Below are 12,857 nucleotides of genomic sequence, written 5' to 3'. Positions count from 1 at the left end.
CACCTCAATTCCAAATGTGTTTCGCCAGATTTCACATCAAGGGAAGTCAAATTTGGGTATTGTTTTTATGTATGTATTTCGATCTTTGTTGAATCTGTGATTTAGGGTATTTTCATTTGCCTTATCGCAGATTTCATTTCGGCACGAATTCTTGAAGCTTCAAGACTCCGGACAGCTACAGAGCCAGGGCCTAATTGTCGCCATTTTTTTTTGGTGACTTTTTTAGGTGCGGAAAGTCGCACCCGAAAGTCAAGACTTTTGGGTGCGACTTTTCGCACCCAAGACTTTTAGGTGCGGACTTTCGAGTGCGAAAAAGTCGCACATAAAGATATCTTTGGGTGCGAAAATTGATTTTTGGGTGCGAAAAAAGTCGCACCCAAAGGTTTTTTTTGTACTAGTGAGAGCACATAGTATTACTTCACTTTTATTTTTGTACTTCTATATATAATAACTCGGAAAGGAAAAAAAAAGTTACAAAATAGTTATTTGAAACTTATTGATTAGTAAAATAGCCAAAGTTTCGACTCCTCAGCAAAGTAGTCAGATATACGTTTTCAAAATTTTTTTGACAGTCAAGATTAAAATATTTTACTATTATTATAAGTAATTTATCACTTTTCAAAATAATTTATCTTGGGATAAAAAAAAATTTAAAACCAGATTAGTACACATTTTGACTATTTCAATAAATTAAGATAAACCTTAACTATTTTATAAATTAATAATTTTAAATTGATTATTTAACTACATCGGTAAAAAAAAAAAAAAAAAAAAAAAAAAAGTTTGTGACTATTTACTAGTAATTTGTACATAAAAATCATTACTCACCACCAGTGTTCCAAACGAGATCATTTATGTAGATATGTACTATCAATATTGTGACAACGCTATATCAATCTGGGGTCGTATGTAAACATATCGATCACTTTGAAGAAATAAACAATTGCGTGACTGGCCAAAGGAGCTTGTCACAGAGTACGTACTTCCTCTCACAGCAGACACAGACGGAAGTCAGACTTGGCTGTGTTACAAACTTAGAATTAAAAACAATATATACATATTAGTAATAAATAACTCCCATTGGGTCCTCCAAAAATAAAACTTATAATAACTCCCAATGAGAATTAAAAACAATGCAAACCCTTCACCTCTACTATTTCATCTGGGTCCAAGAGGAGGATATATATAGAAGATAATAACAAGGCCGTCTCTTCTATCAAGATATACTAGAATCTTTCAGCTGCCAGTATGAATGAAATGAATATATGTTTTTTTTTTTATTTTGCTGGAAAAATTAATATATAAATACATAATCTCTTCCCATATATAATGAGACTAGACCCTACACGCTGATCTCTGCGTTCTTTTTTCCCAAAAAGCCTGTCTCGGACAAACTACGCTCATTGCCATTGATTAGACTTGAGAGCTTTCTCATCGCTCAGACATTTTGTATTTATGCCTTCCATTTTCTTATTTCGATTCCGTTTTTGGTCAGGATAGGATAAGAAAAATGAAATACGGTTAAAATTATACACACATTTATAGTTTGTTCATAGGATTCTACTAGGGGTGGAAAATATTATCATTGCTAATATATATATATATATATATATATATATATATGTGTGTGTGTGTGTGTGTGTGTGTTAGTTTGTTTTATTTTATTAAGATTTATAGTCTGCTATAGCGTCTCACATATATGCATTTTTTTGTGAGTCATGGAGTCATGGCATTCATGCTATAAGATGTGTAACAATGAGGGTAAATATTCTTTGACGTGGTAGTAAACAGGCCAGAAGGGGCTGTAATTTTTTCAAAGTGACTGTAAATTTATTGAACCCTTCATGATAGTGTATGTACTTTTGGTGAATAATTTTCACTTCCTGTGCTTTTCAGTTCAAAAAATAGTAAAGAAGAAAGGATAGTTTCCACTTTCTACTTTCCAGGCTGATTTCATTCACTATACCACATTGTTCCAATATAGAAACTAAGAAGAAAAAAGTACAAAGTTCTAATTCTCTCTTTAATCCTAAACAGTACATACCTAATTTAGACCAAAGTTTTTAATGCTTTGGACCTCTGGTTATTAGCATGAATCGTTGAGCTAAAATTTGTCAAGAAGAACTGCCAATTTTTACACACCTATTTGTAGATATTTTTAAATCAAGAAATGCCAAAGTAACTGTTGCACTTTCGCTTACTAATAATAAAAAAAATATATAAAAAGAGGTGATATAGAATCTAATTTTCCAACAAAAGTAAAGAACTGTATCCTCAAAAGTAAGAATACAAGTTAATTTCTAAACTAACTTCAGAACTCGTAACTAATTGTCTCTGAATTACAAAGAAATAATAATTAAAAAAAATGCAATATTGTACTTTGAAATTGAATATAGATTTATTAATTTCATGCAAAAGAAATCATACAGATATCTTAATTTCATGCAAAATGCAATAGAGATGTGTATGTAGGACTCTCTTAATACTAAACTATTTTAAAACTTGAATCGAGTACAAAACCACACGAAGTGATATTTTACGCTTAGAAAATAGGATAACACATATGCTTTCAAAGTGTTGTTGACGACCAAAAACAAAAACAAAATTGAGTCAGTATAGTCGTGAAATTTAGGATCATACAAGTACATATGTATATAACTAAAAACAATAAATGGTACTTGCAAACTATATTAAAATAGATTAGCATTAACAAAGAAAACAAACAAAGCCCTTGAGCTACCTATGGAGTTGGAATTAATCAGAAACAAGATATTATATTATTAGAATAACAAGCTAACGAGAGATGGTAATAGAAGGCTAAACAAAAACGGATAATAAGCTTTCAACGAGGTTCCACGTGAGACCGACCGTGGGTGAGGCCAAGCCAACGGCTCGTCGCTTCTTCTCGGCTCACCACCACTTGCGTTCACACTCAAACAAACCGGCGCTTCAAAGTCGACCGAAACATTCCTGTTCGCTGTGCACAGACCATCGTTTCCTCTGATATCGAGTCTCTTCCCAAGCCTGTCGATGAAGTCCGGGCGAAGCAAGAGCTCTCCGGTGAGTCTGTTGTTGCTCAGGTTCAGGAGGTCCAGAGTTCGGATCGTCCCTAGGCTCGGAGGGACTGTTCCGGTGAGACCGTTGGTGTGGAGAGAGAGAGATGAGAGGTGTTTCAGCGAAGAGAGCGAACCAGGGATTGTGCCTTTCAGTCCGCACCGGGAGAGACTTAGGGTTTGAAGCTTTTTGAGAAGACCTAAGAATTCGGGTACTCTTGAGTTTAGAGGGTTGTGATCGGCTATGAAGTGCTCTAAACGTTCCAAGCCCGAGAGGGTGTCGGGGATTGGACCGTTGAGTAGATTGTTGCTCAAGTCAAGTAAGACCAACGTGCCGAGATTGCCTATCTCCGGTGGGATTGTCCCCACGAGCTTGTTTGACCCGAAGTCAACTTTTTGGAGGGAGTCGAGTAGACCCAGCGAAGAAGGGATTTGACCGTCCAGAGAATTCCGACTCAAGTCCAGGATGGTCAACTTTTCAACCCTTCCTATCTCTCCAGGGATTTGACCGGTCAAATTATTGTAACTGAGATCAAGCTGTTCCAAAGAAGCCATACCACCGATCTCTCTCGGTATATTTCCCACTAAGCTGTTCTGGGACAAGCTCAGGATTTTCAACCCGGTGAGGTTTGACAAAGTCGCCGGGATTTCGCCGGAGAGAGAAGGGTTCGAGACGAGGGACAGGTGCTCCAACGAGGAGAGCGAGCCGAAGAGAGAAGGAGAGAGAGTGAGGGTTGAATTTGGGGTCGAGAAGCAGTTGAATATCGAGAGGGTCTTGAGGTAAGGCAGTTTGAGGAGAGAGCGCGAGAGAGTGGCCGAGGCTTTGCATGGAGGGTCAACGTCCGGTCCGACGTGGATTTTGGTGACGTGGAAAAGCGGAGTCGCGGTTTCTTGGCCGATCTCGCATTGGACACCTGGCCATGGTGTTTCGCTGCATGGCTGAGGATGGTCCTGAGCCCAATCTTTGTCGTCTAAGAGAGCCTCGAACAATTCGAAGAGCCCCAAGAGCTCTTCTTTCTCCATCTCCAATGACTCAAACCCATCTTCTGAAGAAACCCCACAAGCCAAAACCAGCAACATAACAAAGAAAAAAGACAGACTATTACAAGCCATGAGAGAGAGAGAGAGAGTATTAAGAAGACGAAGACGAAGAAGAAACAAGAAACCCCACTATTGAACTGATTGATGTGTTTTGTGAAATGAGTGAAGTATATACATATACAAAGGAGGAGTATCTTTGCAAGCTTGAATTGGTGAGATTGGTGTTATTTGTGATGTGTCAGAAAATAAAGCTGCAATGAAATTGAACCCCTTGAAAGTTGTCGCCTCTGTGGCCGAATTACCTCAAGCTTTTTTCGTGTGGTTGAATATGACAGTTATTGGTTTTGCATGGAAAAGAAAGTGACAATAGGAAATAGTTAAAAATACATATATAAATAAATAAATAGGTTTAATATTTTGAAGGAACAAGTTTGTCAGAAGGGTCATTATAGTCTCCCACAGAGAGAATGGTTTACATGATGGGACTTCCCAACTTCTCTTCTCTTGACGCTCTCTCACGACCTTTCATGCAACAACAAACAAACAAAGCAAACCCATTTCATATCTCTCTCTCTCTCTCTCTCTCGGAGCTCGGTTTCCAAACAATAAGTTGCGAGATCTTCTGTATATTCCTTGCCTTTATTTATTCTTGTTCTTTTATTGCAAATAAGGCCATTCATCTTTCTAGCAAAATCAAAAGAAGTTGAAATTGGTGGATTTCATTTTCACCGAAACAGTTCTTGTCTTCTGTTACTTGCATTTTTCGCGTATTGGAATTGAGCCAAGACTTTACACACCATGTCATGTAGTGTGTAAATGTAAAGCTATTTGTGCCTCTGTGTAGTCAATTGTGTGTGATATATATGTGTTGTATTTTTTTTGTTACAGCTAGTCTGTGTAACCAATGGTTAAAGAACATTTAATTGTGAGTTTTTATTTCATATCTGTCAAATTCTTTTGAAGGCAAAGAGAGGACTACTATTCGCCAGATCAGTAATAGAAATGTGAAGAAAAAAAAATTGTAAATATGAAGGTTATAGAAATGAGTGGGATCAGCTGGAAGTATTTGTTACTTTGAAAGCTACGTCTACGTAATAAAGGAATAAATTCTATAAAAATAATATTAGAATATTGTCCTTTGAGCTGAAGTATGTTTTTATCTTCAAGCGCTCAAGTTCATGCCCCTGAAGGGTGAGGAAGCTTCCACATGCAACCAAAAAAAAATTCTGTAACGAATGATTTAATTTAATACCACAGTTGTAAGAAAAAAAAAATTGCAAGGGCTAATTAAGTGATATGCCTAATTAATAACATATGTAATCTATAATATAATATGTATTTCATTAGAGAATTTTTTTGAGAAACCCTACTATCAAAGAGACTAACTTCGAAAACAATCTTACATTTGGTCAATATTAAGAAAATATTATATTACTTGAGAAAAAGACAATTACCTTATGCGACTGTTGAGTGTTTTTGCTAAAATTACGCTCTAATCATTAGAACTTCACTATTCATTGATCAACATCATGAGTGAGTTTCGCTCTTCTTTTGTAGGTTTTTTTTGTCTGAATGTTTTGGGTGTATTTTTTGAACAATTATTTGTTGAATTTTTAGAAAAAAAGGCATTTCGGTTGTATTCTAAATTTTCAAACTTCTCATGAATTTTGAAGTTTTTATGTTCTTTTCGAACGTTTTGTATGTATTTTAAAAATGCTATGGCTAAAAATCTTTTGACATTTTGAAATTTTTAAAACATTTTAAAGTTTTTTTTTAAATTTTTAAATTTTTTTTTTTACATTTTTTAAGTTTCCAAAATGTCCATTTTTTTTTTCAAAGATCTCCACAGAAAATTCAAAACTATTTATAACACTTTAACAGTGAAAAAAATATTAAAAATCTATAAAAAAAATTTCGAAAAATGTACAATTTTTTTGAAATATGTACAAATTGTTAAAAAAAATCATAAAATAAATTTTGAAATTTTGGATTTTTTTTACGAAAAAAACTCTTTTTTTTTTCCCGAAAACCCAACGAAAAATTGTTCATATATATACACAAAAAAACTAAAAAATCCGAATAGCGACACTAACCCAGGAGGTTGAAAAAGCTTAAAAATCTTAATCACAACTATAGTTTTCATAGAAATCGTAAAGATTTAGAGAGTGAAAACTTTAATAATTTTATGATTTAAAGAATATAATTGTCTTTTTAATGGCTACAAAATGGGTTCTCCATATTTCGACATATATCGACTAAATCTAGATTTGTTTTCAAATTGGTATCTTAACTAGTAGGGTTTCAAAAAGAAAAAAATTCTTTGATAATTTAGATTAAAACACTCTGAAGTTGTATATATTTGGTTAGCGGTCCAGCCTCAGACTGGTCTCTATTCATTGGACTGGACTATTCGAAACAGGTTTAAAATATTGGGCTAGGTTAATAAGAAAAGGGATTATTCCTAAACCTACTTTTGGACCAAAATCAAGATGTCAAAATTAATCCAAAATTATGACATATTTTTCTGCTACAAAACTACTTTCAATGAATTATCATTCTTTTTTCTTTTTCTTTTTTTAATAGTTCGCTTGTCTAGTTTATTTACATGATCGTCAATAATCTATCTGATTTATTGATATTATCAACATTACGATTATTTTTGGTAAACTTAAAAAATCTGGAAAAAATAAATTCCAAGCAAACACATCCAAAATCAATCTCATTTCAAGTCTCCCTCCATTTACCGACGATGATTTAGATTTATTGGTCATGACTTTAACTTTAGAATTTGAGTTTTGATTTTGGTGTTTTTTTTTTTTTTTTTTTTTTTTTTTATTGTCTTTTTTTCCATATTTTATGACTGTTAGATTTTGTTATTGTTACTGACAGTTATAAAATGTTTATTTTTAACTCCTACTGCCATAAAACAGACATAAAAAAGAATTTTTTTCAATTATCGTTTACAGTCGTTATAAAATTATAAATATACAAAATAAATTCAAATTTAAGAGTTGAAAATGCTCAGTTTTCTTCCTTCTTTTAATTATTTTATATATAGTTTATGGAACAAATTATACTTACCAATTGAAGATAATAAATGACTTTATTAATCATAACTAAAAATAAGAAATATGAATATTTCTTAAGTATAAATAACATATATAAATGTATCATATGACAAGATCCTCGTCAACCGTCGACAAACATGCATCTAAAAAGCTAAATTAGAATTGCGGTACCTAGGATAGCCTAGTGGTAATTTCACACCACCTCCTGTGTGGAGGTCGTGGGTTCAATCCCCACTTCAAAAAAAAAAAAAAAAAAAAAAACTAAATTAGAATTAACATGATTGCTTATTCAACTAAACTTTCTACAAATATCTATCTAGCTAGCTAGTCTTCGTCATCGTCATCTTCTTCGTCATTGACATTTACTGTACCTCGTTTCAAAAACTGGGTGCAAAACTAGTTATAGGTCCTGTAAGTGTAAATAAAAAAAGATGTAGTAGAATTTGTATTAAATTGTCCAGGTCCCAAATGTAAGTATCTTGATAAACAAATACAGATTTACAATTGTCAAGAAAAAATTATTGACGTAATCAAGTTCATTGCTTATAACAACTTAATGAATTAAATTACCTTAAAACTACTTTACCTTTCACGTATCCAAATATATATGAACTTGAACAAGCTAATTTTCCCAACTACTTTGCCTTTCACGTATCCAAATGTATTTCTGGTCATTAATTTAGATTTCCTACAATTACTGGACCTAGTAGCCACCAACCAACAATGATGTTGTTTAGCTCGCCTATTATTCGCATGGCAAATACTCATATATAGCTCGCAGAGAAGTAAAAGCTGAATTGAGAAATGAACTCACCACGATGAGGTTAAAAGTAAAGAATGACTTGTGTTGCTTATTCTCGTGGTGTTTCTCTGCTAAGGTTTCTTTTTATACGAGTGCTTGAAGCCTTGGACGTATCATAAGCATAAATGAGTTTATTATTATTTTTGTGAAAATGAATTATACGTTTATGAATTACTAATTTATGTGTTCGTTTATTATTCTGCATGCATTACGTTCTCAGAATCTTCTCATTAATTTAAAAGATTGTCACAAAAGCCGGTTGAAAACGTTTATGTAATACCTCGTCTATTAGCATATAAATAAGATCCGTCCCAAACCGTTTCAACTTCGTTTGAACCTTCAAACATGGTAATATTTGCTGATCAATTCACTGGAATCCCCTATGTGTATCGGTGCTCCAACGACATTTTCGTGCTGTCAAATTGTCGTGGCAATATCTTATTAACAATCAATCTTTACTAAAAGTAAATAGTTTTTTATATGCCGTTATTTTTCACACGTGAAAAACAATGCTCCTAATAAAAAAACGACAAGTAAACGGCTCTGAAGGCTAAGACCAAAACGCCTCTTAAGGCTGAGCCACAAAAATGGCTTTGAAGGTTGAGCCCTGAACAGCTCTGAAGGCTAAAACCAAAACGACTCTTAAGGTTGAGCCACGAAACCGCTTTGAAGGTTGAGCCTTAAACGGCTCCGAAAACTGAGTCACAAAACGGTTCTAAAGGCTGAGCCACACAACAGCTCTGAGGGCCGAGCCACGAAACGACTCTGAGAGCTGAGCCACTCTCTGAGGGCTAAGCCGCTCTAAGAGTTGAGCCACAAAACGGCTCTCAAGGCTGAGCCTAAAATACTTGGAGCCCAAGAATCAAACTTCCTATAAATACTACATACATTTTGGAAGAAATGAACAACAATTCTAAGAGAAGCGAAATACTACAATTTCTCTCTCTCTCTCAAAATTCTCTCAACACATACCCGCAAAAATAATACTAGAGTTACTACACATCTCTCCACTTTGATTTAGAAAAACACAAAAAAGGAATTAATGATCTACTTCTTTTTTCTCTAGAATTGAAGAAGAATTATTCTCTCTCTTATATTTCTTTTTACAAATAAAAGCTGAAATTATGCCACATTACATTCCTTCTAAAAAGTTGTCCAAGAGCTTGAGCAATCCAATTATCATGTTCTTCACTTATTCTCATATATCAACCCTTGTATCTTTCAGCTAAGGAAAAAGAAGATCACATCTAACCACACCACCCACGTCGAGTTCCCGAAAATCTCCACCACAGTCGTAACACCACGAGATATTTTCGACCCATTGCGATCCATTCAGATCCGTAGGAGATTCGACGCCCGCAAACTAAGATCGATACACGTTGCAAGCTGGCATTCCAACAAGTGTCTCATTAATGTTGACCAAAAAAAAAAAGTTTTTACTCTGACTTTCTACGGCCATGAATGCATCACAAAATATTAAATAACTTGATGAAAACATAAGAAGTATTAGTTGGCAACTTCATTCAAGGTCACTCTAATGTGCCGAAATCATAAAGAAGTTATATTTACAGCGATGATAATGACGTAGCTATTCAACATCCACGTAATTAGAGCATCCATATCATATAGTCCAGCTCATACTAACTTGTAATTAACTATAATTAGCCACTACAAAATCTAGATGTCTAAACTCATCACAGCTCCGTCTATATATACATTAGTATTTTATAAGCGCAATATGTGCTTATGACTTTCTCTTCTTACATCAATTATATATACGCCAACTGAGTGATATGAGCACAATTACTCTTTTAAAAAAAATTGAATTCGGGTAACAACAAAAATGATAAAAATAAATATTTACAAGGAAAATATAACCAATATCGTAGGGAATTGTTCAAGTGAAAGGACTTTCTTTTGCTTAGGATTAGAGTTGCAAAACTTTACTTCTGATTACCAGCGTAGAACTTACTTTACACAGGCCGATAATCAAGATTGACTATGGTGACCATCCTTATATATATATAATAAGATTGCTTGATTTGTTGAGAATATTTCGTCAATGTAAACAATCTAGTCAAAATAGCAGATTTGGTAGGAATTTATTTCATGGATGTTAGGCATATAGCCTAATTAAATTTAAATTGTCTACGTTAAAATTTTATTTAAACTGTTTAAGAATAAGAAAATTATACCTCAAACTAATATAGATGTATGAGGTATATTACTAGAAGTACGCATAAGTTAGACTATATTTTAATATTCGAATAATTTGATTATAATTTAAATTGAAAATAACCATTTGGTTATCAAACGTCTTGATATCAAGGCGATGGTCGACACATATTTAAATACTGATGTGTACCTTATTCACTTGCAACCCGCGCTTCAACTTGTCTATCTGGCACAAATAATTTGAGACCGAGCTCAATCATTATTTTTAGACGGTACACTTGATTTGTGAGACTATGTCATATATTTCAAATATTTCAATATCTTTAATTTTAACTTGAGAGACGAGATGAAATATTGGAGGCAAACTATGTCATTATTGATCAAACACCTTGTTGTGTGGTGACACAATTGCAACATACGAGTCAAGAATGAGATCGTACCATTCTTCTCAAATTATGCAATATAAAAAAAATTAATCAAAATGTATATCATCCAAGCAAAATCGTTATAAGCCAAAAATCATGGCCTTTATTCCGTAATCAAAGTTGGATCTCTTCTTATATATATTTTTTCATATTATTTACCAGAGCACTCGAAACTCGTTTTTGTCGTGCTGTCCTTGGAGTGTTCCTCTCGTTAATACTAAATAATTGAATCATGTTTGAAGTAAACGTTCATATATGTTTTAAAAATGGATAAATGGTGTCATTAGAGATTTGGGAGATAGGTATAAACCAATCACAATTGGCCACACTGAGTTTTAATCCCTAATGTCCAAAGTCCAAAAAATGTTCCAATGAATATTTGTTCCCCAAGCTTTGTATATTGTAAATATAATAAGAGTTAAAATTATGCATTAAAAAAATGTTCAATAGTTTTAAGCCAAGCAATCAGGAGAGAATTTTGAAAACACACCCCTTTCAATAAAGAAAACTGAAATCCTGACTATAGCGACGCAAGATTACAAAAGCCTTTTATACGATATAGTATTATATAAGTACAAATATCTCTATTTATAATAATCATCATTATTAGTCCTATGATTGAAGTATTTTGATTACGATTCCCACCCGCTTTACGAGCTTCAATCCAGCATACACGTGGCAATGAAGCAAAGCTGGCCTAGACCTTGGCGTCTAGTTAAAGGACAGATCTAGCGTTAGTACTTGTGGGTCACATGCTATATGATGTTAATAATTTATGTGTATAATTGTAGGATTATAGATACCGTGAATTAAGAGAAGCAAAATCGTTGAGCTGTTTTCATTTTAGGGTCCCACACCCAATAATATGCATGCTTTATGGACGTTTTAAAGGATTTTGCATTGAACAATCAATCAAATTATTGTTTTGGGCTTCGTGTGTGTGTGTGTGTGTTTTTTTTTGTTATGAATGGGAAAATATCTGTTTCACATCTACCATAAAAAATATTTCGTTTTTTACTTAATTGACACAAAAACTTAACTGTTGTCGACTTTTATAAGCAAATATTTTTTATTTAGTCAAAATTAACATTTTTAATACTTAACAGGCTCTAATTTAAAATTTTGTAGCAAATAGTTTTATATAGCCAAAATTAACATCATATTAGTATTTAGTAGCCTCTAGCTTAAAATTTTGTTGACTACTATGAAAAATAGAAAAATAAACATTATAAACTTTTTAAATTAGATAAACTTGAATATATTTATACTAGAAGCTGTTAAATGTATATAATTTTGGCTATTTTAAAAATATTTGTGTATATAAATCAACAATACTTAAGGTTAAATCACAAAAAAAAAAAAAAAAAACTAAAGGTGTTTTTATCATTAAGTAAGAAATAAATGATGTTTATTTAATGATATAGTATAAAAATAGGGTATTATTATGTCATTTGATTAAGAAAAAATTGTACAAAATAACCATTTGAAACTTATTGATTAGCAAAATAACCAAAATTTCAACTTTTCAGCAAAGTAGTCAAATTTACGTTTTCAAATTTTCTTTTACAACAAAGATTAAAATTTTTGACGATTATTATAAGTAATTTATCATTTTCAAAAAAATTAATCATGTGGTCAATTTTTTTTTTTAAATCAGATTGCTGTACATTTTAGTTATTTCACTATATTAAGACAAACCTTGACTATTTTGCAAAATCATAATTTTAAACTGACTATTTAGCTACATCAACCATTTTGATTAAAGTCGAGGGTTTTAGTGATATTTTCCCTTTCTTCATTATTTTCATATAGAATTTGTTACTTTGTGTGATTAACTTCAAAAGGATATGATTTAATTATTTCTCTATGTTAGACAATATGTCAGGAAAGCTCGCTAGTGTATATGGTTAATTTAATGAGAATCGTAACCCATTTTTCTTTTTAATCAAACAACATTCCGTTAATTATTAAGGATATTTTGGGACCTGCTTCTCTACTGAAGTTCGAAATGTACAGCTTTATACTGTGAAACCTATAAATACATGTACCTAATAGAAGAGGACAATTTAATTTTTTCTTGTTACATATAATATATATATATATATATATATATATATATATATATATATATATATATAGAATTCAGTGAGAAATCATAGTCACTAAAACAAGCCATTTATAGAAATCGTGAGATTCATAATGTGGTCGCAGGAAAAAATGTGATTCATGATATACAATATAATAGTTGATGAATCATCTATGTAATCATCGAACATTTAGAGCAGTGTTGGTG

The 12,857-nt window shown here is 32.6% G+C and overlaps 1 protein-coding gene across 1 annotated transcript; it reads right to left on the bottom strand.

Annotated features, from left to right (window-relative positions):
- Positions 1–2,714: 2,714 nt before the first annotated feature.
- Positions 2,715–4,205, bottom strand: LOC149386380 (uncharacterized). The gene has a single exon (XM_089626972.1). It carries the CDS (start codon positions 4,164–4,166, stop codon positions 2,781–2,783), a length of 1,386 nt encoding a protein of 461 aa, XP_089483098.1. The 5' UTR covers positions 4,167–4,205; the 3' UTR covers positions 2,715–2,780.
- Positions 4,206–12,857: the final 8,652 nt, after the last annotated feature.

This window comes from Urtica dioica, chromosome 9 (genome assembly GCF_054948205.1).
Source record: "Urtica dioica subsp. dioica isolate 48M chromosome 9, U.dioica_male_clone48M_v1_H2, whole genome shotgun sequence".
Taxonomy (NCBI): Eukaryota; Viridiplantae; Streptophyta; class Magnoliopsida; order Rosales; family Urticaceae; genus Urtica; species Urtica dioica.
This window is presented reverse-complemented; position numbering and strand designations above follow the sequence as displayed.